General features: G+C 47.1%; 1 protein-coding gene across 2 annotated transcripts in view; it reads right to left on the bottom strand.

Moving 5' to 3' along the window:
* CREB3L2 (cAMP responsive element binding protein 3 like 2) overlaps window positions 1-16,797 on the bottom strand; it is a 128,277-nt gene extending 111,480 nt beyond the window's left edge. For both annotated transcript variants that reach the window (XM_084786823.1, XM_084786824.1), the window contains exon 1: window positions 16,320-16,797. In XM_084786823.1, coding sequence (XP_084642949.1) covers window positions 16,320-16,421 — 102 coding nt within the window. In that variant the 5' untranslated portion in view covers window positions 16,422-16,797. The remainder of the gene's footprint in view (window positions 1-16,319) is intronic.
* Between the last annotated feature and the right edge of the window lie 7,431 nt (window positions 16,798-24,228).

Raw genomic sequence — 24,228 nt, 5'->3', positions numbered from 1 at the left:
AGGCTCCATAGTTGTAAAATGTTTTGCTGTATTGGAGTCCCACAAAGAAGAGCTGTTGAATAACTGCTTAAAACATGTCAGCTGCATAGCGAAGGGCTCACACTCTCTTAAGTCAGCCCCATGAGTAGCACTGATGTCTTAGTAAAAACAAAAAGTATAACTTCCAGGGGAGATGGAAATTTAGACACAGGTTTCTAGAAGCTTCTTCCCAAAGCTCCATTGACTATAACAAAGTCATAAGACACTGTGGAAAAGGGTCTGTTAACATGGAGGAGTCTCTGTGAACTTTTGTAGGATGATGAGGGCTGACAGGCTCAGATGAAAGGAAACACAGGTGTCATCTTATTGCCCAGGTCTTACGAGGCTCTCTGAGGAAGAGGATAGCTCAACTTTCATGGATATATAGTTATTATTTTTGACAGGATGTAACCTTGGCTGACCTCAAAATTGTGACGACCCTCTTATACCTGCCTCCCAAGTGCTTAGATTACAGACACGTGTACCACTCCAGGCTATTTTTATGAACACATTCAGAAAGCCCAAGACTGGATGCAGTCAGTCCATGCCAAAAGGACTCCGTTTGACTTCCTTGTTTTCACTCATGTTTCTCAATGGCATGGGACAGACACTCCGCTGGGAAGCTTGGTGGCAGGGATGTAGTGTCCCCAGATGGAGAGGCTATGAGCTTTGTGAAGCCATAGGTTGTAGCCCTACCTGGACCACTCAACCGCATGTTTATGGTTCCCTCCTCCACTCTTTTCATGCTAACAGATTCCTGACCGCAACTGCTAAAGAAAACCATTTCTATATAAGAAAAGCATAAAGGTGGTACACTCAGTGTTTTGCAGTGGACAGTTGTTGCAGAGGCCCACAGGTATACGGAATGGGCTGTTCCCTTCTTGCCCCCTCTTGTAACTTCAGGGATACAAACACCTGTCTCCACTCCCCCCACCCCCACCCAAAACTCACAGAGAATTTCAATTCCTCAGGAGCAGGTGCCTGAGAAATTAAAGTGCCAATTCAGTCATGCAAATCACCATAGGGCCTGGGGCCCAAGAGGATTCAGTAGGGAGCCAAAGACACTTTCGGCAACTATATTCCCTCGATGCCTTTTCACAATTGAGCCACAATGCACAGACCCTGGTCTGTTTATTGATCTTTTCACTGAAGGCTCATGATTCAATAAGTTTTCTTCCTATGTCTGTCTGAAACTACTGAAACAGAAAACCAGAGGAAAGGGACTTGGCCCCCATGAGATGTAAGTAGCTTAGTACCAGGCACAGCAGTAGACACTCGCTCCGTGTCATTCCTTTCCTCAAGGCCTAGGAAAGGAGTCTCAGAAAGACTCTCATAGTTTAGCCAGCCAGAACCACACTCACTCAGCCATCTACCCATCATCCCTCAACCATTTTATTGGATAGCTGCAAAGTGTCCAAGACTGTTCTGAAAGCTGAGGACCACCGCCCCACCCCACCCCCACACACACATACATACACACGGTGGTTAAACATGTAGAGATCTTTTTTTCATGGTGTTTACTCTTTATTGGAGGAAGGGCCTGGGAAACCACAGTTCTTGGCAGTTTCCAACAAATGTGTGCCACGGAGCACCCCAGCTCCCACCAGTCAGCTGTGGAAGCTGGAGCGCACACTACTTGGAGTGGGTCCCATCTGCTATGGCTAGATTCAAGCAGGACTTCCGAGAGCCTTGTGGACACTATGGTCTGTGTGTGCCATGGCAGCAGAGCTTAAGCCCACTCAATAGTTTGTCAGTGGCAATCAGGGCTATGAAGATGTGTGGAGGGCAAATTCCCACTTCCTCCCCTTTCTCTCGTCCAATGGCTGAGCCCGTCAGCAGACAACAGGGCAAACAGAATCAGGATGAGGTGGAACAAGAAAGCCCAAACATCACCTTCCTAGGTCCACTTGTCCTTTCTGCTGGTCCAGTTTCTTCCCATAAATCAAAGGCAACCCTAAAGAACTTCATGCTCCTTACCAAAGGACTTGCTGGCAGCTACATGTCTGCTTCTCTTTTTCACCATACAAAATATGCACCTCAAAAATGTCAAGGTCACTGGGTGTGTTTATATAGTCCATGATGCCCTGAACCCACGAGAGGGCAAAGCTGTCTCCATCTTTGGTCCCGGTTTGGTCCTGGCCTCACCCCTTGGCCTTTGCTTTCCAGGGGCTCTCAAATGTGGATCACAGCCTAGAGCAAGAATCCTGGAAAGGAAACTCACAAACCCAGAACAGAACCAGAAAAACAACTTCAAGCAGTACCTCCCAAGTGAATGCATGGCCAGGCAGGCAGCTAAAAGTCAGAGTGACAAAGCCTGGCTTGAGAAGTCTTTGGTTTTATGTAGCTATCTCCCACTAGAATTTTATATAAACTCTCTGGTAGATTGCAGCCCCCTTGGCACAGGATAGTTTACAGTGACTAAGCCATCTGCAATGGAAGGGGGGGGGGACATTCTAATTTTTCAGCTGCACCCCACTGAAACCCTCAGATCTGCACCTGGGTGTTTGAATAAGCCCTTGTCAGCATAAAGAGAAAATAGTATGTACATGCCAACAGGCTTAAGGTTCTCTTGTAGGCCAGTCAAGGTTCCTGCTGGTTGTATGGGGGGAAAAATCAATCATTATGACTGATCTTAAGATACAAAGTTAAAATGAAACACTGGCACAGGCAACCCCAGCTGATGAAGTCACAGCCGACAGTGTGACAGCAGGGTGATCACGTGATTCAGATGTTCCGGACATATATGCAGGCAAAGTGATCTTATTCATAAAACAAATTAAAATTTTAAGATAAGGTGAATTTTTTAAAAAGAAAATTAGAAAATGCTTCTCAACAGATGCTTCAAATTTACAAGACATTTTCTTATTGAAAGAATGTGAAAGGGCTGGGGATTTGGCACCTAGCATGCACATGCCCTAGGTTCAACACTTAGCAACGTGTGGTGGCACATCCCCGTATTCTGAGATCAGAAATCCAAGGTCACCCTTGGCTGCAGAAGAGTTTGAAGCCATGGCTGGAAAGAGAGCCTAGTGACTAAGAGCACTTGCCACTATGGGAGCAGAGTTCCATTCCCAGAGACACAAATACATAATTTTTTCAATATTTAAAACGAACAAACAAAATGTTTAAAAGGCCAGCCTGGATTATGTGAGGCCAAGTCACAAAAAGAAATCAAATAGAATAAAATCGAATTCAAGACCCGAAGGCTGCAAGGGAGTTCTTTGTGTCCTAGTTCGACATCAGAAACTCACCCCCACCCAGGACTGCAGGCTGAGTTCTAGCTCCTCAAGGAAGCCAGAAACAGAACTTTTCTCTACAGCCATGAGTGAGTGAGTGTCTTCCGCCCTTAGATGCCTGACCTCAGGCCAGGATAAAGAACTCCTCATGTCCCCGAGAGACCCAAAGACATGAAAAAAAAAATATCCTGGACTCGGTAAAATTGAGAGTGAGGGCAGAGTCCCGCAGGGGTCGGCCACAGCCCTCTGTGGTGACAGCTTAGAACTGCACACTTTCTTGGAAGCTGCAGTTACTTATTTTAATTCTTCCTACAGCCTAACCACACTACAAAGTCATTGTCCTCACCTGCCCGGTTATTATTTCCTACAAAGCCGGAACCAATTTGTTTGGGGAAGCATTTTATTTTCTCAATTTTTCTTTCTCCACCCCCCTCCCCTTTTCTCTTATTGAAACAGAATCTTGTGTAGCCCAGGCTGGCCCCAAACATCTCTGCAGTTGAAGTTTGCTTTGAAATCCTAATCCTCTTGTTTCTACCTCCCCAATGCTGGGATCCACAGGTACAGGCCACCACACCTGGCTTTCTCTCATTTCTCTACAGTGTGAACACTGTTGATGGCACTGACCAAACTCATTGGGGCCGGGAGTGGACATGCCAAGTGCTTTGTCAGAAAAAAATCAGAAGGGGAATAGGTCCTTTGTGGTTACGTAGCAAAGTCCAGCACATAAGTCTGGAGTGTAAGTCTGTAGCTAGCCATCCTTTCTGTGGAACGAACACACACACACAAACACACACACACACACACACGCACGCACGCACGCACGCACACACACACACTGTGCTGACTCGAAGGACATCCAGGGACAGAATGACTCATAGTCAACAGGATGAAAGTGGGACCACAGAGGCACCAAGGGTGCTGCCAGCTGTGAGAACCCTGTCATAAAGCACAGCAGTGCTGTGTGTGTACAGCGCACCCTGGGAACCTGCTCCCCATCTTCCGGCAGGCCACACTCACAGCAGGCAGCTCTTCCCGGGTGGAGTCACGTACCCTGCATGAAGGCTCTGCCACCAGAGAACACCTATGGCTGCAGAGACACCGAAATAGCCCTGGACTAAGAGGCGCGTGCATCCCTGGAGGGCTCGGCAGGCAGCTGAAGAGCACACCCAGCCTTCCTCCCCTGGACCACTCCCCAGCATCTCTGCCCATTCCCTCGGAGTTCCACCAGCCACCTGCCATGCCGGTGCTCCTGTATCCCGACTCCATCCCCACCCCCCAGCCCTGTTCCTCGACTTCCTCTCCCCCAGGGCCTGTCTGGACCACTGCCTCAGATCCCTGGCTTCACTACAGAGCACCAGACTCCCAGCACCCCAATTCAACTCTCCAGTCGGAACCTCTCTCCAGAACTCCAGACCCAATTTTCCAACTGCTGTTTAAACATCACTCCTGGATATTCCACAAATACATCTGTCACCAAGTCTGAAAATGAGCTCATTATCTTCCCGCCAAAGTCATTTGCTCTCGACATTTCCATTCTGGGTCAGTGGCGACTCAGCCAGCCAACACAGGGGACAGGAAGTCTCCCATACCGGACTCTTCCTCCCCTCAGGCCACCAAGGCTCCAGTTTTGGCTTCTAACAGTCATGTCACACATACACTGCTCTTCCCTGCGGGCCTCAGGCCTCAAGGATGAACTTCCCAGCTAGCCAGTCATTTCTGCCACTATCAACTCCATCCTCTACTCATCTCTTTCAGCCTCTTTCTACGTTTTCTTCCTCAAATATATTTCTACTTCTGCCCTCTTATTAACAGCCTCCCACCTTCCCATCTACAGAAAAAAAAATGTACAAACCTTTCATGATCTTGGACTAGCTCCCAACACTCCCCCCACAGTCCCCCTTTTCTTAAACTCCATCAAAAGGTATTTGTGGGTACATGTGGGGGAGGATATTTGTAATCCTAGCACTTGTTGGGTGGAAGCAGAAAGATCCTGGGTTTGAAACCCCTGTTCTGAAACAAACTACCTAGGACTCCCAGATTCAATGCTAGCTTTTTCACATCTTTCTATGTTGTGCGCTCTGGTGGCTGGAAAGCTCCGGTTTCTACACAGGGCTCACTGTGGGTGCCATGCTCTCTGTAAAGAGTTCCTCAATTCTTCATCCCTTTGTCATTCCATCTCCACGCAGAAAGAGCCTGGACACAGCTCCCTGCCAAACACATTCCAGGCATTTAATGACTTGTAACTCAATGACCCTCCTTGCCTTTCTTCCTTCCCACTCGACTGGGTGAGCCAGCAAGGTCGAGAGCAGATATCAGCCTACCTACAAGGACAGGCTTTGGAAAGCAGTTCAGAAAACAAGATGGGGGGGGGGGGAGGAGCTAGACACGGAAGAGAGACAGAGACACAGAGAGAAACAGCAATCTTGAGACTGGAGGAAGAACCCAAAAGTGTTATTTCCCCAGGATGTGTGGACAGGAAGCAAGGAAGGCCTTGACAAAGGAACCCTTGCAAGGCTCGGACTGGCTGCTTCGGGCTGTCTGTTAACAGGATTGACCAGTGAGGAGGGGCACTGTTGCCACAAATCCCATTTCCTCCGCTTGTCTAAAAACATCATCCTATCAGTTTGGATCAGGCGAGCTTGCCCTCTCTCAGCCAAAAGGAATTTCCCTTTACACAAAACTATCCAGACATTTCCAAGGCACAAAATGCTACAAACCAGGACTTTCCACTCAGACAACTTGGAAACCAACCATGGATTGGTTCTCCCCAGACATTTTTTATTTGCCAAGAAGTCTGAAAGGCTTTTTCTCCTTAATATGAAAAAAGAAAAGTCTCTTACCTCTCTGTTTTTTTCCACTTTTTATTTTGTCTAGGATTCACTAAAGCCAGCTTTTAAACCAGAAGACAGATTTCCACATTACAAATACACATTAGTCAGGAGGTGGGGTACTGTGCGCATGTAATGCCCGAGCATATGGGAGGATGAGACAGAAAGGATGATCATGCCTCTAGGACCAGACTAGACTGCAGAGGGAAACTCTGTTTCAAAATTTAAAACTAAAACTAAACACAACAAACATGACTATACTCGTCAATCAGGCTGTCCAAATGAAATAGTCAGCACATTGAGTATTATTATTGTTGTTATTTTTAACTACCCATTTAATTAAAGTATGCTAGAGTTTTTTTTTTTAATGTATTAAGTTAGTATGGAAAGTAATGGGTTTCGTTATAGCATTAAGTAGCCTGCTTTTGATTCTAGACAGGGGGCTTTTAGACTGATGTAGTGACTCACACCTGTAATTCTAGGATTCTGAGGATCTGAGGCAACAAGATTTGATGTAGGCTACTCAGTGAGTTTTGGGCCAACCTGAACTAGATAGTGACACCCTATATAAAAAAGACAAAACAAAAAACACTTTAGCAAACTGTGTATGATGAATTCCCACAACAAAATGCTTCAGACAGCAGCTGAGAGCTACCTGTCACAGAAGCAGCTAACAAGGAGAGGCCGTGGAGATTTGGGCAGTTAGTTCACAGGAACCCACCTGAACTCTTCAGCAACAGCAGCAGCAACAACAATCAAAAGCTCTTCTCTAAGTTTGGATAAATAAATTACATTGGGAGAAAAGCAACTCGGAAGCAGGCGACTTAGCCCGAGCTGACTGTGACCCGCCAAAACACCAGCTATGAGACTCACGTGAATGTAAGGGACACAACCTGAGGGTCTGACTTTTGCACTGACCTTTCACACAGTAAACAGCTCTGTGTACCACCTCCACCCCAAGTCAAATCCACAAAGGATTTCCCTAGCCCATGTATGCAGAGTCCAGACAAAACACGGACTGTATCTGGGTGGGTGACATTGACTCCAGAAGCAGCTGTCCCAGGAGTGACCCATGAGAACGATGCTCGGGCTTACCCTTGGGACTGCTGAGTCACCAAACATCTCTGGGACACCGAGGGCGCCTGATAACAGGAGTCAAAGTAGCCTCAGCTCTCCCTGATCAGAGGAACACACTGTAGAGATTCAAGGGTTCCCCAGTCTGAGCTGTACTGCGGCTATGATGGACCCAGAAAAAAATCTTGAGGTCATACTCCAAAGATCTCTTGCTCTCCATCAACAAACAACAGATGTGAAGAATTAGTGACACTGCAGCTGACAGACTAGGTAGGGGGTATATAGGGAGAGAGACGGCCAAGGACCAAAGGCTCATGTTTAAGATAAAGAAGTCAGCCAGAGAGGAAAAGCTAAGACCCTCCCCCACCCCCTCAGTGCTGTGGAAACTCAAGCAAAGGCCCTTTATGACCAGGCGTGATAGCCCATGCCTCTAATCCCCGCACTTTGGAAACTGTTGCCAAAAAAAACAGAGTGACTTTGAGGCTAGCCTGAGTTATATAGAGCAAGTCAAAGTGAGCCTGGGCTACAACGCAAGACCCTGTCTCAAAGGGAAAATAAAAAAAGAGTTACAAGATAAACCTATGGTCAATATTGCCAAATATTTCCACAAGGCCCAACAGGTAAATACGGAGGGGAGAAATGGTTAGACTTGCACTTAGAGGGAGGTCAAAGAGCCATACAGTCAGTGACAGTAACCAGAGCATGGGGGTCTGGAAAGGAGTGAAAACAGAAGAAATGGAGGCTGTAGCTGATAACTACTTGTGTGGGGAAAAAGAAACCTGACCATCAACAAGACAGACAGAAACATGACCAAGAAGGGGCAGCTGGCAAGCATGTGTGGAAGGCAGAAACCCGCGTTTATAGCTGAAGATAGAAGATGGCAAGAGAAGGATTCAGATGCATAAGAGAAAATAATTACATCCCTCCTCCCCCTCCCCCCTCCCCCTGCTGCTTCCCAAATGACATCAGACTACCCAGGTTGGGACAGTGCATCCTCAAACTGAGGACACTTGACATAGAGGACAGGGTAAAAATGAATGCATCTATTATAAGCAATGAACCAAATCCAACCAACACGGCCAAGGTCATCAGATCAAAGACCCACCCACTCCACAATACAACCTCCACTCCCGCCCACAGGGAAAGCCAGGGCTCTGAAGCAACTGCTCCACCTTCATTGTCTTCCCTAACAAAAAGAGATAGGATATCAAGTGTTTATGTCAACTTGACCCAAGCTAGAGTAACTTGAAAGGAAGGAATCTCAACTGGAAAAAAAAAAAATGCCTCCACAAGTTCTGACCGCAAAGCATCGAATTAGTGATTGGTGGAGGAGGGTCCAGCCCATTCTGGGTTGAGAAAGCAGGCTGCGCCAGCCATGGTGAGCAAGCCAGTAAATAGCACCCTCCATGGTCTTTGCATCAGCTCCTGCCTCCATGTTCCTGTCCTGCTTGAGTTCCTGTCCTGACTTCCTTCGGTGATGAACAGTGATCTGAAAGTGTAAGCCAAATAAACCCTTTCCTCTCCAAGTTGCTTTGGTCATAGTGTTTCATCACAGCAACAGAAGCCCTAACTAAGACATTGATTACACAGACTCCCTATCAAACTAAACCTGCATATCTTAAAAAGCCTCCATGACAACACAGATTTAGTGTGTGTGTGTGTTTACTGATACACTGTTACATATCAACCAAAGAGGCCAGAATCACTTAGTTTCTCCACTTTCCAAGATGGCGGCATGTCAAGGAGCTATCCTGGATTGCTTAGCTTTTCACACTTGACCTTAGCGAAGAGAAGAGCATGAGAAGACTGAAGGCATTTCTAGAAGGCACCCCAAGAAGCCTGTTTTCCAGGGGGAGCAACTCCAAGTCTCAGACTCCTCATATGAAACCCACTCTGTAGGCTACAGCCTCCAATTCCTTCCAGAGAAAACCCAAGGCCACTTGGGACCTGTATTTGGAAGAGCTGGGGAACACCCAGTGAGCAGGGAGGGACTAGGTCAAGTGGTAAGATGACATGTCTCATTATTTCCTTTCCATTCTCCAGGCAGAAGCACAGGAATTCTCTGGGGCCCTACAGTCATAGCCTCAACTACAGCAAATGGCCAGGCAGGCCTTAGGGCCTTTCCCCACAAAAGTCAGCAGGGAGGCCAGGCTGTGGCAGGAAGTCCAAGTTGTGTGCAGACACAGGATGCCTCACCGATATTTGAGCAACCACATGCAAGTAGGAAAATAACTTTGAAAATGGCCTTCAGCTTTCACCCTGCTACAGACCTGGAATGGAACATGTCATTCTTGCGTTGCATGGTGCACAAGATTACTGGTCCTACTAGCTGGCATTTGGTCCTGATGCTTAAGAGTCTGGCCTGTCCCAGTCAGTGAGCCACACCCTCCCCGCACCTCTCTGACCCTAGTTTCATGAACAGGCAGCGTATGCATTTCATGGATTTTTTTGCCCCCTGCCACTCTAGTGTCCCTCCCTTGGACACTTGTAACGCAGCTAAACAATCCTGAGACTTTACAAGCAGCATAGAATCTGGGCTTGTCCTTTTGTTCTCATGGCTGATAGTTACTGATTTAAAACATTTTTCTACTTGCTATCCCACCTTTGAGAGACAGCAGGCGCACCTTTGTTTGTTAACCAAACATAACTTTAGACAGACTATTATACCAGGAATCACACCAGACCCCTAGTACCTCTTTGATCCCGACATGATTAATCGAGGCCAGTCCTTCCAATCCTACGCCCTCTTCTCCAGCGGCCTTTTTTGGAAGTGGACGTGTGACCCAATCCTAACAGTAAATTAGGTCAGCTGGGGAGCTATTGAGACCATTTCCCGGGAAGCTGGAGAGACGGCTCAGCAGTTACAGGTATTTGCTGCTCTTGGAGAGGACCAGGATTTGGTTCCCAACAGCCATACTGGGCAGCTCAAAAACATCTGTAACCCCAGCTTCACCCAACACCCAACATCCTCTTTTGGCCTCTGCAGGCCACAGCCATGTGCGGCACACACATAACATGAACACACCCGTGCACACAATAAATAAGTGAAAGTAAACAAACGAACCAAAAAAAAAAAAAAAAACCCTTTTGTAAAAACAAGTTTCTTCCATCCGCAAAAAGGGATACATGGAAGAACCCATCTTTCTTCTTCCTCTGGATACTGTCATTGTGGATATAATATCTGCAACCGTGATGTCCATCAGGCACCCACCGCGGATGGGTGGAACGGTGGTCCACTGGGACAACGAGGAACTATTGAATCATCCAAATGAGCTACATTTCTCAGCACTTTGCAACATGAGGAATACTTTACTTACACATGTGGACCTGAGTCAGGGGTTGGATACTTGGAGCTGCAAGCACTGTGACTTGTGACTCATGCAGCTGTCTATTCAGATGCACCGCTGCATCCTTCCACATGGGCAGCCCCACATCGGGTTCCAGCCTTCCCCAGAACACTGTCCCTGAGAGCTTTCAGGAATAAAGGCAAATATAAAACTCCGCCCTGTCCACAGCTAATGTCTCCCGACTCATGTTGTTAACACCATCTGAACAATCCAGGAAACAACCAAATAACAGGTTAAAGATATTTACAGAGACATGCCGGGTATGGAGGCGCACGCATTTAATCCTAGCACTCTGGAGGCAGAGGCAGGAGGATCACTGTGAGTTTGAGGCCAGCCTGGTCTACAAGGTGAGTCCAGGACAGCCAAGGCTACACAGAGAAACCCTGTCTTCAAAAACAAACAAACAAACCAAAAGATATTTACAGAGACAATTGGTGTCCTTAAATCATACATAATTTAGCCACACATGAGCAAGGGAGGCTGTCACCCAAGGGTGCTAGGTATGGAATAACAGAGCAGGAGAGACTCACCACCCACCCCCAGGCCCAAGTGCTCCGCACCTACTCCTTGGCTGCTGCCTTAAGTTCTCCATGTACAGAGTCACCCTTTGGCTCTAAACTAATTATGGTTCAATAAGAACGCACTTGGATTTTTTTTAATATTAAGTGAAGAAAAGGAGCTGGAGAGAGGACATCAAAGTGATAGCACTTGGGGCCCAAGAAGGAAAACTTGAAGGAGACACGATGTAGGAAGGCCAAATTGTACTTTACAAGTCTGTGCCCTGCCAGAACTCTATGTTTATTCAACAGGTGAAGGTCAAGTGACGGGAAACAATGACATTCACGGCCAATGAGGACCCAGACTCCCCATCAGGACTTCGCAGCGAGCAACAACAGGGGGTGGAACCCAGGTGAGACTGTCCAGTTGAAGGCTTCACTGCCCATGAGGACCACCCCGGTGTCTGGGCCTGCTGGCAGGGACAGCAAACACCTCAACCTCTGACATGGACCCGACTTCTCAGCAGATGATGTCAGCCAGAGGATGCTTCCCATGGGATACCATCAGCTTCCCTTAGCTCCCCTCCCTACCACAGGCCGGGACCAGCCATTTCACTTTAGAAACCGACCAGAAAGAACATCTGAGTAGCGTAATAACCCCAACTCACTTACACTGTACTGTACACCTTAGACAAGCCGGACGTCTGTGGCCATCTTTGCAAAGACCAGTTCCTACCTACTCATGTTTCAATGGATAGAATCGTTGCGAAAAATCAACAAAATTTTTCTTTGCCAGATAAAATGGAAGGGCAAAAAGTGGCCAAGATAGCAATGTTTACTCTGCACAACCCATGGTCAGCCTTCAGCCATTCCACCAAGCGTCCTTCTGCCTGGTGTCTCCACGAAACGCCTGCAGCAATATGAGGGGTGGGCTTTAATGCAGGGCTTATGAATTTATACTGGAAAAGCCCACAGAGAATTCACAGGAATATTACTTACATAGAACCTTACAGGTTCGTATAGCATTAGAACAGTCCTACACCCAGGCATGCCGGCAAAAAAGAGCAAGGTTTCTCAGAGCAGCTCCTGACCCTACGAGACAAGCCTTCAGCTCTGTGTCGGCCAAGGTTCTAAACACACGTCCAGCCTCGATCAGTCTGAAAGCAGCAGCTTTCGTACGAAAATGACTTTGCTGATGTAGAATAACATTCCTCACCTTAATGACAACTTTTTTTCGTCAGTGCTGGTGATGGAACCCAGGGCCTTCTGAGTCATGCTTCCAGCCCAGGCGGCTTTAGATAAGCCTCAAAAGGAAAGCCCGACGCTTCAGCCACTCGGGATCTGCGGAGCAAGCCCACAACCACCCTGTTCACGTGTTTGATCCTTCTAATGACGGTCTCCCCTAAGCCTTAAGCCTTCAGGACTGAGAAGTCTTCATGGCTAGCTGAACAAGAAAAGCATAGCTCTTCACACTCACAAGACACACCTGAGAAGAAAAAGAAAAAAAAAAAATCCCAGCCTTGGGCAACTCAGACATTTTCTCTTTTTGAAATTGAGTGTGTGAAAAGTTTGCTACAACAGCGCCTTGGTGACCAGATGTGTTGTCGGCTGAATCCCAGCTTAAAGCAATGAACCTGGTCACGGAGCTGTGGTCACGGAGCTGTTGGCCCCAGCTAAGCATTAGCTGCCTGGGACGCAGCAGTTTCTATAACCCTATCATTTTCCCCCAACCTTCTAATAAGATTCTTCTCTTTAAGTCAGGATTTTTCAACCTGTAGTAGAATGGGCTTTGGAGTCAGGCGGATCTGGCTTCGCATCTAGGTTACATTACTAATTAGCTGTGAGGCCCAAGGCCCACACCATTCCACAGTGCACCGAGTCTTAGTTTTCTTACGTATGAAACAAAACTAATGGGAGAAAATGGGCTCAAATGGCAAGATGGCTCGGCAGGTGAAAAGGACTTAACTGCAGAAACCGGAGGACCTGAGTCCAGTCCCTGCCACCCATGGTGAAAAACTACACAAAGAAGGACTCTCTCCCTGGGTCATGGAAAGGGAAAGCAGGGTGATCTTAGTGAAGCATTAGGCACGATGTTTTTTAGTAGGACCCCAGCATAAATTGGGGGAGCCCTTGCAAAATAAAATTATAGAGCTCCTATCCGAAAATGACTAAGATTTTTTAAGATGGTGACAGCAGGGCTGGAGAGAAAGCTCAGCCCAGAATGTGTTTACCTTGCAAGGCCAAGGACTGGAGTTCAGTCCCTAGGACCAGGGTTATCAAAAACCAACCAACCAACCAACCATCCCAAACGGGCCTGCTATACGAGGCTTGTAATCCCAGCACTGGGGAGGTAGAGAAGGGTAGATTTCTGGGGCTCACTGACCACCCAGCCTACCTGCAGGACATATTCCAGGCCAATGAGAGACCCTGTCTCACACAACAACAAAGGAGATAGATGGTACCTGAGGAATAACACCCAAGATTTACTCTGGCTGCCACAGGCAAATACACAGAGAGAGAGAGAGAGAGAGAGAGAGAGAGAGAGAGAGAGAGAGAGAGAGAAAGAGAGAGAGAGAGAGAGATGGAAAGAGACAGAGAAAGAGACAGAGACAGAGGGGGAGAGGGGAGGAGAGAGACAGAGAGTCAAAAGAGACCATTCAACCAAGAGTAGGGAGCTGGGAGACTGCACAAGGGCACAGGCACACCGAGGCCCCTCTGACCTATAGACTATAGCTAGTATCATCTCTTAGCACTTTTCCCAAAGACAACACTTCTTCTACTCCCCACCCACTGCTCTCCTCTCAATACACTCAACTTAGAAAACGTACCTGGCTCATTCCAAAACCAGGCACCAGCATCTTGGAAGTAGCCCATACTGACAAAGAAAAAGATTCACCATCACAGGGTACCCAAAACAGAAGATGACGTGACAGACGCAGTTCATGTCCGAGATTCCCCACCTCTGACCACCAGCCTGGAAGCCTAGGCTTTTCCTCATGCTGAGATAACACCCACCTTCAAGGCCCTGGTAAGAGACTCTGCTCGTGGCTTCCTTCCTAAGCCTCCGTTCTCGAGGTCTCTATCCTGGGGACACCGGCCTGCCCTTACTTCTTTGCACTGCACTTAAAATGCCGAGCACACTGCATTGCTTGTCTCTCTTTTGTGCTCATCATTTGTTGTTTGTTTGTTTGTTTTCCTACAGATTTGCAAACACATGCAAGAAAAATGCAAAACCCCACAGAGTCATGTGCTTCGCTCTATTTTTGTTCATTATGTATCCCAAGTGCTTAGAATAGTGTTTGGCACATGGAAACAATTCAATAAAATATGAAGTGAGAGACTATCACGGAATGGAAACACAATAAAACCAGACTATCGTTCGGTCCACTTGGGGATTCCGCCATCATGGACAAACTGTGCTAACGGCTCAGCAACATACACATCTGAGTTCAAGCCTTAGCTGGGTAAAGTACCGGTTTTCAAATCATTTCCAAACTTGCCCTAGTTCTGAGGCATCCGGACCAGCCGTCCAGGCTTCCTTCATTACTAATTCATGTACACGTACTAACGGCTTGCAGCAATCGTGAGTGGCGTTTTGTATACGTGAGCTGTTCAGAAGACCTTAAACAGTCTTATCAGAAAAATGACCCCACACCACTGCTTTGCCACACGGACACTGAAAGCCTAAGTCGTTAATATCAAAAGGAATGCAAGGTCCCCAGCTCTGCAGCTGTAAAGATGGTAGCTGGAGCCAAGCCAAGATTTTGACCCACAGCTACTGCCTGTCCCAGGTAAGGACTCATCTCCACGCCTAGTCTGGGATCTTTCAGGACCCAGCAATATGGCTGTCTGCACAGTTTATCCCACCCACTGGAGGATGGCCCGAAGCTGTGGCCTTGTACACATTTTCAGTGAGAGCCGTCGCAACAAACAAGGGAAGAGCTGTTTCTCCGCTCATCGTCAAGCACATGTCAGTGGAAACATCTGGAGTCCCCAAAGTTAAAAAAATAAAAATAAAAAATAATAAGTAGCTATGGGCCAAAATGTTCAGGCTCTTTCTAGAGCACACGAAAGACATCTAAGGCTCCCAACCCAAAGATGGCATCGGGATAGACAGTGGGCAAAGGGCCGGATGATATGGATCACACTCAACATCTGGCTTTTGCCCCAGAGTGAACCACCACTCCCTGTCAAGCCTGCGCATGGCTTCTTTTTTTAACCAGACCTTCTCAGCCACCACAAATGCTTTGGTGGGAAGCAGCAGGGAGGCCCCATCCCTTTTCCCAAAATACCATCAGCCAGAAGCAAAGGCTCAAGAGGTGGAGCCTGTGGGACGGTTTGCAAAAGTTTCAAATATCCTGGTACTGACCCCATTAACAGCACTAAGACAGGAAAGCAGCCAAGCATGCCCTTACCTCAGAGTCAGTGTCTCTCTGTCTCTCTCTTTCTATCTGTCCGTCCCGCCCCCGCCGCGCTCCCCCTACCCTGTCCCCTTTCTAACAAAGCCATATTACCAACACAAGCTACCACAAACAAGATTTTCTTTTGCAAAAAGCTGAACGTGACATCTTTAAATGAGCCACGCTTGTGACAGCTGAGTCTCGAAAGAGGTCTCCGCTGGAAGGAACTGGGGAGTCCCACCTCTCCCCAAAGCCTCTCTGAAATACGCAGCTGCCTCAGATTTTCCGGACTTCTCGCTGATCTTTCCCCTGAAAAGGGAGGAAGCCGTTCCTCGAGGCTGTGCAGTTGAAGTAGCCAAGTAAGGCGGCTGCCGTGCAGTGTGGAGAAAGAAGGCTTTTCAACACGCACATACATTTTAAAGATATAAACAAGAAAGTAAAGAAACCTAGATGGGGGAGGGGAGTTTAAAAAACAAATGGAAAAAATACTACATACTGCACTAGCTTGTTCAATTTTCTTTCTTTCTTTCTTTCTTTCTTTCTTTCTTTCTTTCTTTCTTTCTTTCTTTCTTTCTTAACAAACCTTACCACAAAATTCCTTGTAACTGGGTGGAGGCATTATTCTCAAAACACATTCCCTTCCCAGAATTGCTGTACCGTTAGCAATAGGAAATGGTGCTACTGATAGGAAAATAATAAAGACTGCTTTGGAATACAAAGGGTCATTACTGACAAGAAAGTTTAAAGGCCCCAGCTGTGCACCTCCATGTGTTCATAGAGGAAAACTCCCATCCCCAGACCTCTAGTTATGGCCATGCCCCTTCCCAGACGCTGCCTCCCAGTTCCCGTCTCCAGCTGGTGACAAAAGCCGCTTTTCTCCTCACCCCCCGCCCCCCATGCCCGGGCCACAGGTCCTCACCGTGTGGTACATGAGGGCCTCTGTGTCTCCGGGCTCTGACAGCTCGCTCAGCTTGCGGTCCCACTGCAGGACGCTCTGATCCCCGCTCTCCAGCACCTCCATGGCGGTGGGCGCCGCACGGGCCCGAGGATGCTGAGGCAGGAGGGGACCACGCCGAGCCGCCGCGGGCCGGTGAGATGCCTCTCTCCGCGTATGCTTGGGTGTGCGCGCGTGGAACTTATGCACTAGCGCCGGGACCCTGGAGAATCCTGCCGAGGGCTCCGTGACCCGTGTCCTCGGAGATCTGTGAAACCCCGGGGAGGACAAGCCTGCTGGCCTCGAGCGGGAGGTGCAGGGGCTAAATCGGGCTGTGCATCCAAAAAGAAGGCAAGAAGGTAGCTCTCATCTCAAGAAAGCCCTCGCGCGACAAGCCCACTCCCTATTACTGCTCCAGACAAACTTTGAGACTCCCCTGGCCTCTTGAGCTTTGCTCCGGGACCCAGAGGCGACCCCACCTCCTTCCAAGACGGTGACCAATCGGACGCCCGTCTTGTCATCTATACCGAATCAAAAGTCCCTCTCTCATCCATGTCCCGCCCCCAGAGGCAGAGTCGCGGGAAGTCTCCGCCTAGACCTCGGAATGTGGGAGGAGAGCATCTTTGACGTCACTGGGGAGCTCCTCCTGCGGGAGTGCCGCGACGGACCAATACAGTGCTTGGGTCTGAAAATGATAGACTGGAACATAGATCAATGCGAGAAGGGGACCTGGAGGAGACAGCCAATCAAATAGCGACAAGAATACATTTTATAAGAGAGGGCGTAGGCGCTCAGTGTCTTCCCATAGACTCTCCAGTTCTGTGAGGTTTGTTTCCCGGCGTAATTTCCTCAGAGAAACCAAGTGGATTTAATCGCTGCCTACATTTCAAACTAGCTTAGGTCACCTGAGCCTGTCTGGATTTTAAAGAATGCACTGCATATACGAAAATGCACGCGTGCACACGAATCTGAATTATCACCGTTTTAGCACACTCATTGCTTGCTTTTTTACTTGGTCAGTGGGCTAAAATTCTTTAATCCGTAGGAGTTTTCGCTGCTGTTTTGTTCTGTTTTTTTTGAGACAGGGTCACATGTCTCCCAGGCTGTCCTCAACCTCACTGCGCAGCTGAGGCTGGCCTTGAACTCCATATCTTCCTGCCTCCCCTCCAGAGAGCTGGGAGGGTTTACAGGGTTATGCCGCTAGTGCCTGGTTCAGGCAAGAAGCGGTAGGGAGGAGGCAGAGACAGAGTGGACAGGTGGGTACTGTTTCAGATACTGGTCAGGAAGGTGAAACGTGTGGATGAAATGAGGCTTAGGAAAGCCTAGATCTTTTGAGATTATTTCAATATTTAAACACACCTTTATTTTTTCCTTTTTTTTTTTTTTTGAGAGAGAGAGAGAGAGAGAGAGAGAGAGAGAGAGAGAGAGAGAGAGAGAGAGAGAGAGAGAGAGATTTTCTTTGTGTAGCCCAGGATGTCCTGGAACTCACATCTGTAGACCAGGTTAACCTTGAATAATGAGACCCGCCTGCCTCTGCCTCCCAAGCACGGAATTACAGGTGTGAGCCAACACCCCCAGCACGCCGTTCAGTTTGGTTTGTATATAATGGCCTTCTCAACTTTCCTGTAAGCCCTTGGTCTAACCTGTTAGTCTCCTTCGCCACGTCCGTTATGCCAATCTCCCTTTCAGCTTTTAAAGGCCTGCTTCTTTTTAACAACGGAGTCGTGAGGAGCAAGTAATGTTAGAAACCTGCTTCTTGTTAACCTAAGGGCACAAACCTTTCTCTGCCCAACGTGACTACATCTGACAGAGGCTGAGCCTAGCAACGCCCCAATGGTAGGCAGCTTCCTCAATGGACTCCAAGACTTGTCAGCACCTCTGTGTATATCCCTTCCCTCGGTGTGGGCAAAAATGAGGAGACAATAAAAAGATCTGACTGTGATATATTCGTATTCTCTCTCTCTCTCTCTCTCTCTCTCTCTCTCTCTCTCTCTCTCTCTCTCTCTCTCTCTCCCTCCCTCTCCCCCTCCCTCTCTCGTTTATTCTAAGGAAAGCCAGCCACCATGTTGTAATCTTTCCCATGGAGAGACCAATATACCCAAGGGATTATGAAAAGTGTTCAGGGGCCTGTAGAGACGGCTCGGAGCTAAGAGCCCTGGCTGCTCTTCCAAACGTCCTGAGTTCAATTCCCAGCATCCACATGGTAGCTCATAACCATCTGTAATGAGATCTGGTGCCCTCTTCTGGAATGCAGGAGTACACGCAGGCAAGAACACTATACGTAATAAATAAATAAATCTTAAAAAAAAAAAAAAAAGAAAGAAAGAAAGAAAGAAAAAGAAAAAAGAAGAGTGTTCAGTTACCAGCCAAAGACCTGAGGCCCCTCAAGCAGCAGCCATGAGCACTGAGTCTGCTAATTGCCAATGAAGAAGGTTCTCCCCAAGGTGGACCTACAACGCATGAGAGAGCCTGAGTCACAGATGGCAGGTGAGCTACACAGCTTCCTGACCCATAGGTCCAGTGACTCCTGGAGTATGCCCTGTGTGGGGGAAAGAGCCAAAGGTGCACATGCAAGGCCTCAGTGAAGATGGCTGGCTGGTAGAAAAATAGCAGAGGGCTCTTGGGTGCAGCCACTCTGCCTGCAGCAGAAAAGAAAGTCCCTCTCTCAGATTCTGAACATTGGACTATGAAAGTCCGGGCATAGGATGCTCTTTGAAAATCTAGGGGTGATCTGTACAGAGACCTCTGCCCATTTTCACAGTCATATGGTAACGCCGCTGGGATAACAGAGACGTACTGGGAGGTGAGAGCCGCAAGCACATGCTTTGTCCCTTTTCCTGTGCTGTCCTGACTACTAACCTTCCGGAGGCCGTAGCCTTGGACCTGACAGTATGGAATGCTGCTCACAGGACTTCACCTGTGAGGTAGAGCCCACTAATGCACTATGGTGCAGTCAAAACTCTGAGTAGATTGGCTAATTGGTTTTATAATTTTTTATTTTGTTATTTTGCATACAGACTTGCACGTAGCTCAGGCTAGCCTCAAACTCACTATGTAGCAGTGGTGTCCTTAAAACTCCTGATTCTCCACTTCCCCATGGAGAGACTGCCTTGGCAGGCCAGAGTGGAAGAGAACACGCTCAGTCCTGATGCACCTTGATGAACTGGGAAGTGGGGCTCCCTTTTTCTGAGGTGGGGTAGAGGGAGGGAAGGTGGGACTGGGAAGTGAGGAGGGATGAAACTATGACCAAGATGTAAAATGAATAAATAAATAAATAATATAGATATACATACATACACACACAGCATGCGCACACATACACACACACACACATCTCTCTCTCTCTCTCTCTCTCTCTCTCACACACACACACACACACACACACACACACACACACACACACACACAGTCCCCTCATCCTCCTGTTGCCACCTCCCAAATGCTGTCACAGGCATATAGAACCATGCCTGGCTTAAACGTACATTTCTGAGGTGATGACATCCACTATAATCCCAGCTTTCAGGAGGCTGGGACCAGCCTGGGCTACATAGCAAATTTCAGGCTAGCCTGGGCTACATGGTAAGATCTTGCCTCAAAAAACAAAGCAACCTTTTATCAAACTCCTACCTTACGACATAGATCCTAAATCTTCAGGGGGACTAAAAATAATAAATGTCAAATAAAGCAAAACGGTACAGGAAGAGTAAATACAAAATACTCATAGTTTAGATGTGGCCATGGTGCGGACATAATAGAGAGCATGAGAAACAGATAGCTTAGCCAAAGATAAATTTCCATGCATGTGTGTGTTGAATATTAAATGAAAGTAGAAGTGGAATTGTCTAGAGGACTGTATTAGTTACTTTTCCTTTGCTGTGATAGAATACCACAACCAAGGCCATTTAGAAGAAATGGTTTATTTGCCTTGCAGCTCCAAGGGGGGGGGGGAGGGGGAGAGGGGCGGGGACTGTCCCGGTACAAAGTGTGGCAATAGGCAGTTGGTGTGGCCGTGGAAACAGCTGAGAGCTTCGCATCCTAAACCACAGGTAGGAAGCAGAGAGCATACTGAGAATGGCAAGATCTTGAAAACTTCGAGGCCACGCCCAGCAACATGCCTCTCCTGCAACCTGCCCAAACCGTGTCACCAGGTGGGGACCGAGTAGTCAAATGCCAGAGACCATAGGGGGCATCTCAGTCAAATGACTATAAGAAAGAAGAGGAGTGAGAAAGGGGCACAGGGGAGATGAGGCAAGGGTGACACATGCCCAATATATTCTATAAAGCTGTAAGAAAATGAATTAATTTTAAAGAGAGAGCTGAGGGGACATTTCAGTGCCAGAAGCCCTTGCTCTGAAAGCCCAAGGACTGGATTCCAAACCTCCAGCACCCACACAGAAGGCAGCCATGGCAACCCACCGTCGTCCCAGGGCTGGGACCGCAGAGATGGCATCCCCAAGGCAAGGTAGGATGGCTAGCCGGACCTCCAAATGGGCGAGCTCCAGGCTGACTCAGTAAATCCATTGGAGAATGATAAAGGTAGATACTGAATGCCAACCCCTGATCTCTACACGTGCACAGTGCATGCTCCTCCACTCACATGTGACCACACTTATACAAACATGTGTATGCACAGACATGTATACATATCGCACGCACAAAAAGGGGAAAGATTTATATATGCATGTGTGTGCATATATGAACACACGGACATATGCTCTCCACACTGTATGTGAGTTGTTTTTTTTTAAATGAGGCTAAAAAGGCTCTCCATGCTGTTGTTGACCACCTTGACCCCACCCCATCCTGGGTACACAGTGGTAGCAGCCTGGAATTCACCATTCCATGTCTTTCTTAGTGGAGCACATTTTACACCCTGTAGATAAGCATTTCCTGCGTTTCCAGGTGTTACTTAAGGAAACACTAATTATGTGACATACAATTTAAAAAAAAAAAAGCTTTTCTCTTCTGAACTGTTTCTGGGATGCAGTTTCAGATTCACTGGCTGAATTTGACAGGTTGGGGTACCTGGTGCTCAGAGAATGGGGCTGCTTTTTGGACGTAGGATGCAGACTGGAGTGGGGATCTGAGGTGATGCGCAAGTCTAGGGAAGGGGGAGAACAGGCTCCGGGACTATGCTGTGCTGTGCTACTGTTTTGCCTGCAGTGTAGGTCTCCTTCAAAGGACGCTGTTTAGGGTGTTACAAGGAACAAAGGCTCCGTGACACAGGACAGAACACAATTCAGGGCCTGATTTTCGTCATCTCTACAACACTGCCACCCTGTGGCCATAGAAGGACAATGCAGCTAGCGAACCCAAACAGCCGCTTTGAAACCAAGCCTCACCTCCCAGGAGAAGACGCAGAGCCTTTCTGCCAAGCCAAAGAATGTCCTTATGCTATTTTCCAGTCAGTACTCCTCCAGAGGCCACTGATATTCTGACGACCATAGGTTAGACTCATTAGACTCACGAGGTTTCGAACATAACATAAATGTAATTCCTATTGAGTGTTATGATGTGTCCATGTTACATGTGTGTGTATGTTAGTTTATCAACACATATAAACCAACAGAACCATAATTGGTGTGTTCTGGTTATTTGATAATGTTCACATCGTGGCCTTCTTGCCATTGGCACTACATGTATGGCTCTTTGCACTACACTTGAGGATGGTTTTAAACAACAAAATGGCTAACAAAAAGCACAAAATATGAGAAGTGTGACATTAAATAAACAACGAAAACAACACATTTACAGCAAGGGAGCTTGAGCAAGAAGATGGCACCTGGTTTCAGCCCCCCTCCGTGGGAACCGGATGCAACAGGTGATTACAACTTTTTGTCCATCCATTCATGCATGTTCATAAATCACAGAAACGTCGCGGACATTCGCTCCACAGCGACAACCACATCTTAACACATAGTAGAATCCACGAGGAATGACGACTATATTTGTCCTTTGTTCTTTTCTACTGTTGAGAGATGCCCAATTGCCTGCACGCATCACAGTCTACCCAGTTACTTATAGATAGACGTATGGGTTGCTTCCAGCTTCCGGCTACTGTTCTGATTAAGTGTCCCACAAACGCCCCCCTGCAAGCCCTTTGCGTGTATGACCAAGGCCTGGAATTGCTGCCCACGTTCAGCTTTCATAAAAACGTGAATTCCCAAAGGGCTAGAGCATTTTACAGTCTCCTCAGCACCACAGGAGCATCACTTGTTCTCCTATCTTCACAGCCGTGTTACAGGCAGTTGCTCACATGTGTGAGCTGATGGGTGTGTGCCACTGGTCTTGATTTGCCTTCTCCTCATGGTGAATAGCATCGCACATTTTCTCAAAGATGTCTTAACCATTTGGACACGTTCTTTTCCTTTGTCTATGTGTGTATACGTGGTGTGTGCATGTGGGTGCACATATGTGTATGGGTGCACTGGCCTGTATATGCACATGTGAAGGTTAGAGTCAATATTAAGTTTTTTCCTGTGTTGCCTCCCACTTTGTTTTTTGAGACGTGGTCTTTCTGTGAACCAAGAGCTCACTTTTTCAGGCTGGCTTGACAGCAAATCCACGGGGTCCTCCTTCTCAGGCCCTTAGAGCTGTTTTTTTTTTTTTTTTTTTTTTTAAGAAAAATATACGCCAAACATGCCCAGCTTTTATATAGGTGCTGGGTTTTTTTTTTAAACTACCGGTCCCATCTCTCCAGCCTATAGAGAGAATTGTTTGATTTTGGTTTCTTAAAACAAAACAAAAAAAAAAAACACACACACACACACACAGAAATGAGGTTTTTCTCCTGACTTTGAATATGAAAAATCCACAGAAATGTTATGGGAATATGTTTTCGTTTTGACCCCAGGTGTAGGGATATGGGTGTGCGTCACAGCAGGTGACTATGACTCCGTCTCAGGCTCTGGCAGGAGTGTGGTTTTACCAGCTGCAGACTGTTTCTGCAAATGTGTGACATTTAGAATTCTGGGAACTTTTCAGAACTTATGCAAATGCTAGGGCCCCAAGAGGTGGGGCTGCTGTTGTTGGCTGGATGGTGGTTGGATGCTCTCGGTTGTTGCTTTTCAAGTCCTCATGAAGAAAGAAACAAAATGAAGGAATTAGATATCCTGACTGCAAAGACCAAACTTGCCCCCAAGGAACTTGATGCTCCTAATGATCAGGAAATAGTCTAACGATAACTTCTCCCCACTTTTTCCTCTATTCCTTTTTTTTTTCTTCTCCTATCTAGTGTCAGAGGGTTAATAAGAGTGGAGAAGGGTGGAAGAGAGTAAGGAACCCACAAAGTAGCCAACACTGACTATACCAACCCATGGGTATGTTTCTTTTTGGTGTACATTTGCACTCTTTTGAACATTTTTTAATTAGAATATTTATTCTTATTACTGAGTTACTGTCCTTCATGTATACAGGAGCCCTTATCAAGTGAGCACATACACTGTGAGTGGGACGATTGTCTAAGTGGCTTGCCTTTTCACTTTCTAACTGGAAGGTTTTTTTTATTGCTATTAATTCTAAGCTGTCAAATATTCATTTAGTGTTATTGATTTTTGCTTCCTAAGACATCTTTGCTTATCTCTAGGTACTGAAATATGTGTCCTGATTCTGTTAGATATAAGCTTCGTGATTCTACCTATCACATTTTGGTCTGTGGCCATGTCAAATTCAATTTTCTGTATAATATGCGTTAAGTCTGAAGCTATTAATTTTTGCACAGTTGTCCAATTACTCTAGAGCTGAAAGACCCTTCCCACATTCAGTGATGGACACTGACATGTCAGCTTGGTTGACACAGATGTATTGAGTTGGCTAAGTCTCACTGTCACAGATTTGCTCATCATGTCTGGAAAGGTATTTTAAGAAGAAGTTAGTACTTAAATCAGTCCACTCG

This window comes from Acomys minous (genome assembly GCF_964271855.1).
Source record: "Acomys minous genome assembly, chromosome: 6".
Taxonomy (NCBI): Eukaryota; Metazoa; Chordata; class Mammalia; order Rodentia; family Muridae; genus Acomys; species Acomys minous.
Note: the sequence above shows the minus strand (reverse complement) of the source record. Positions and strands in the feature narration are given on the sequence as shown.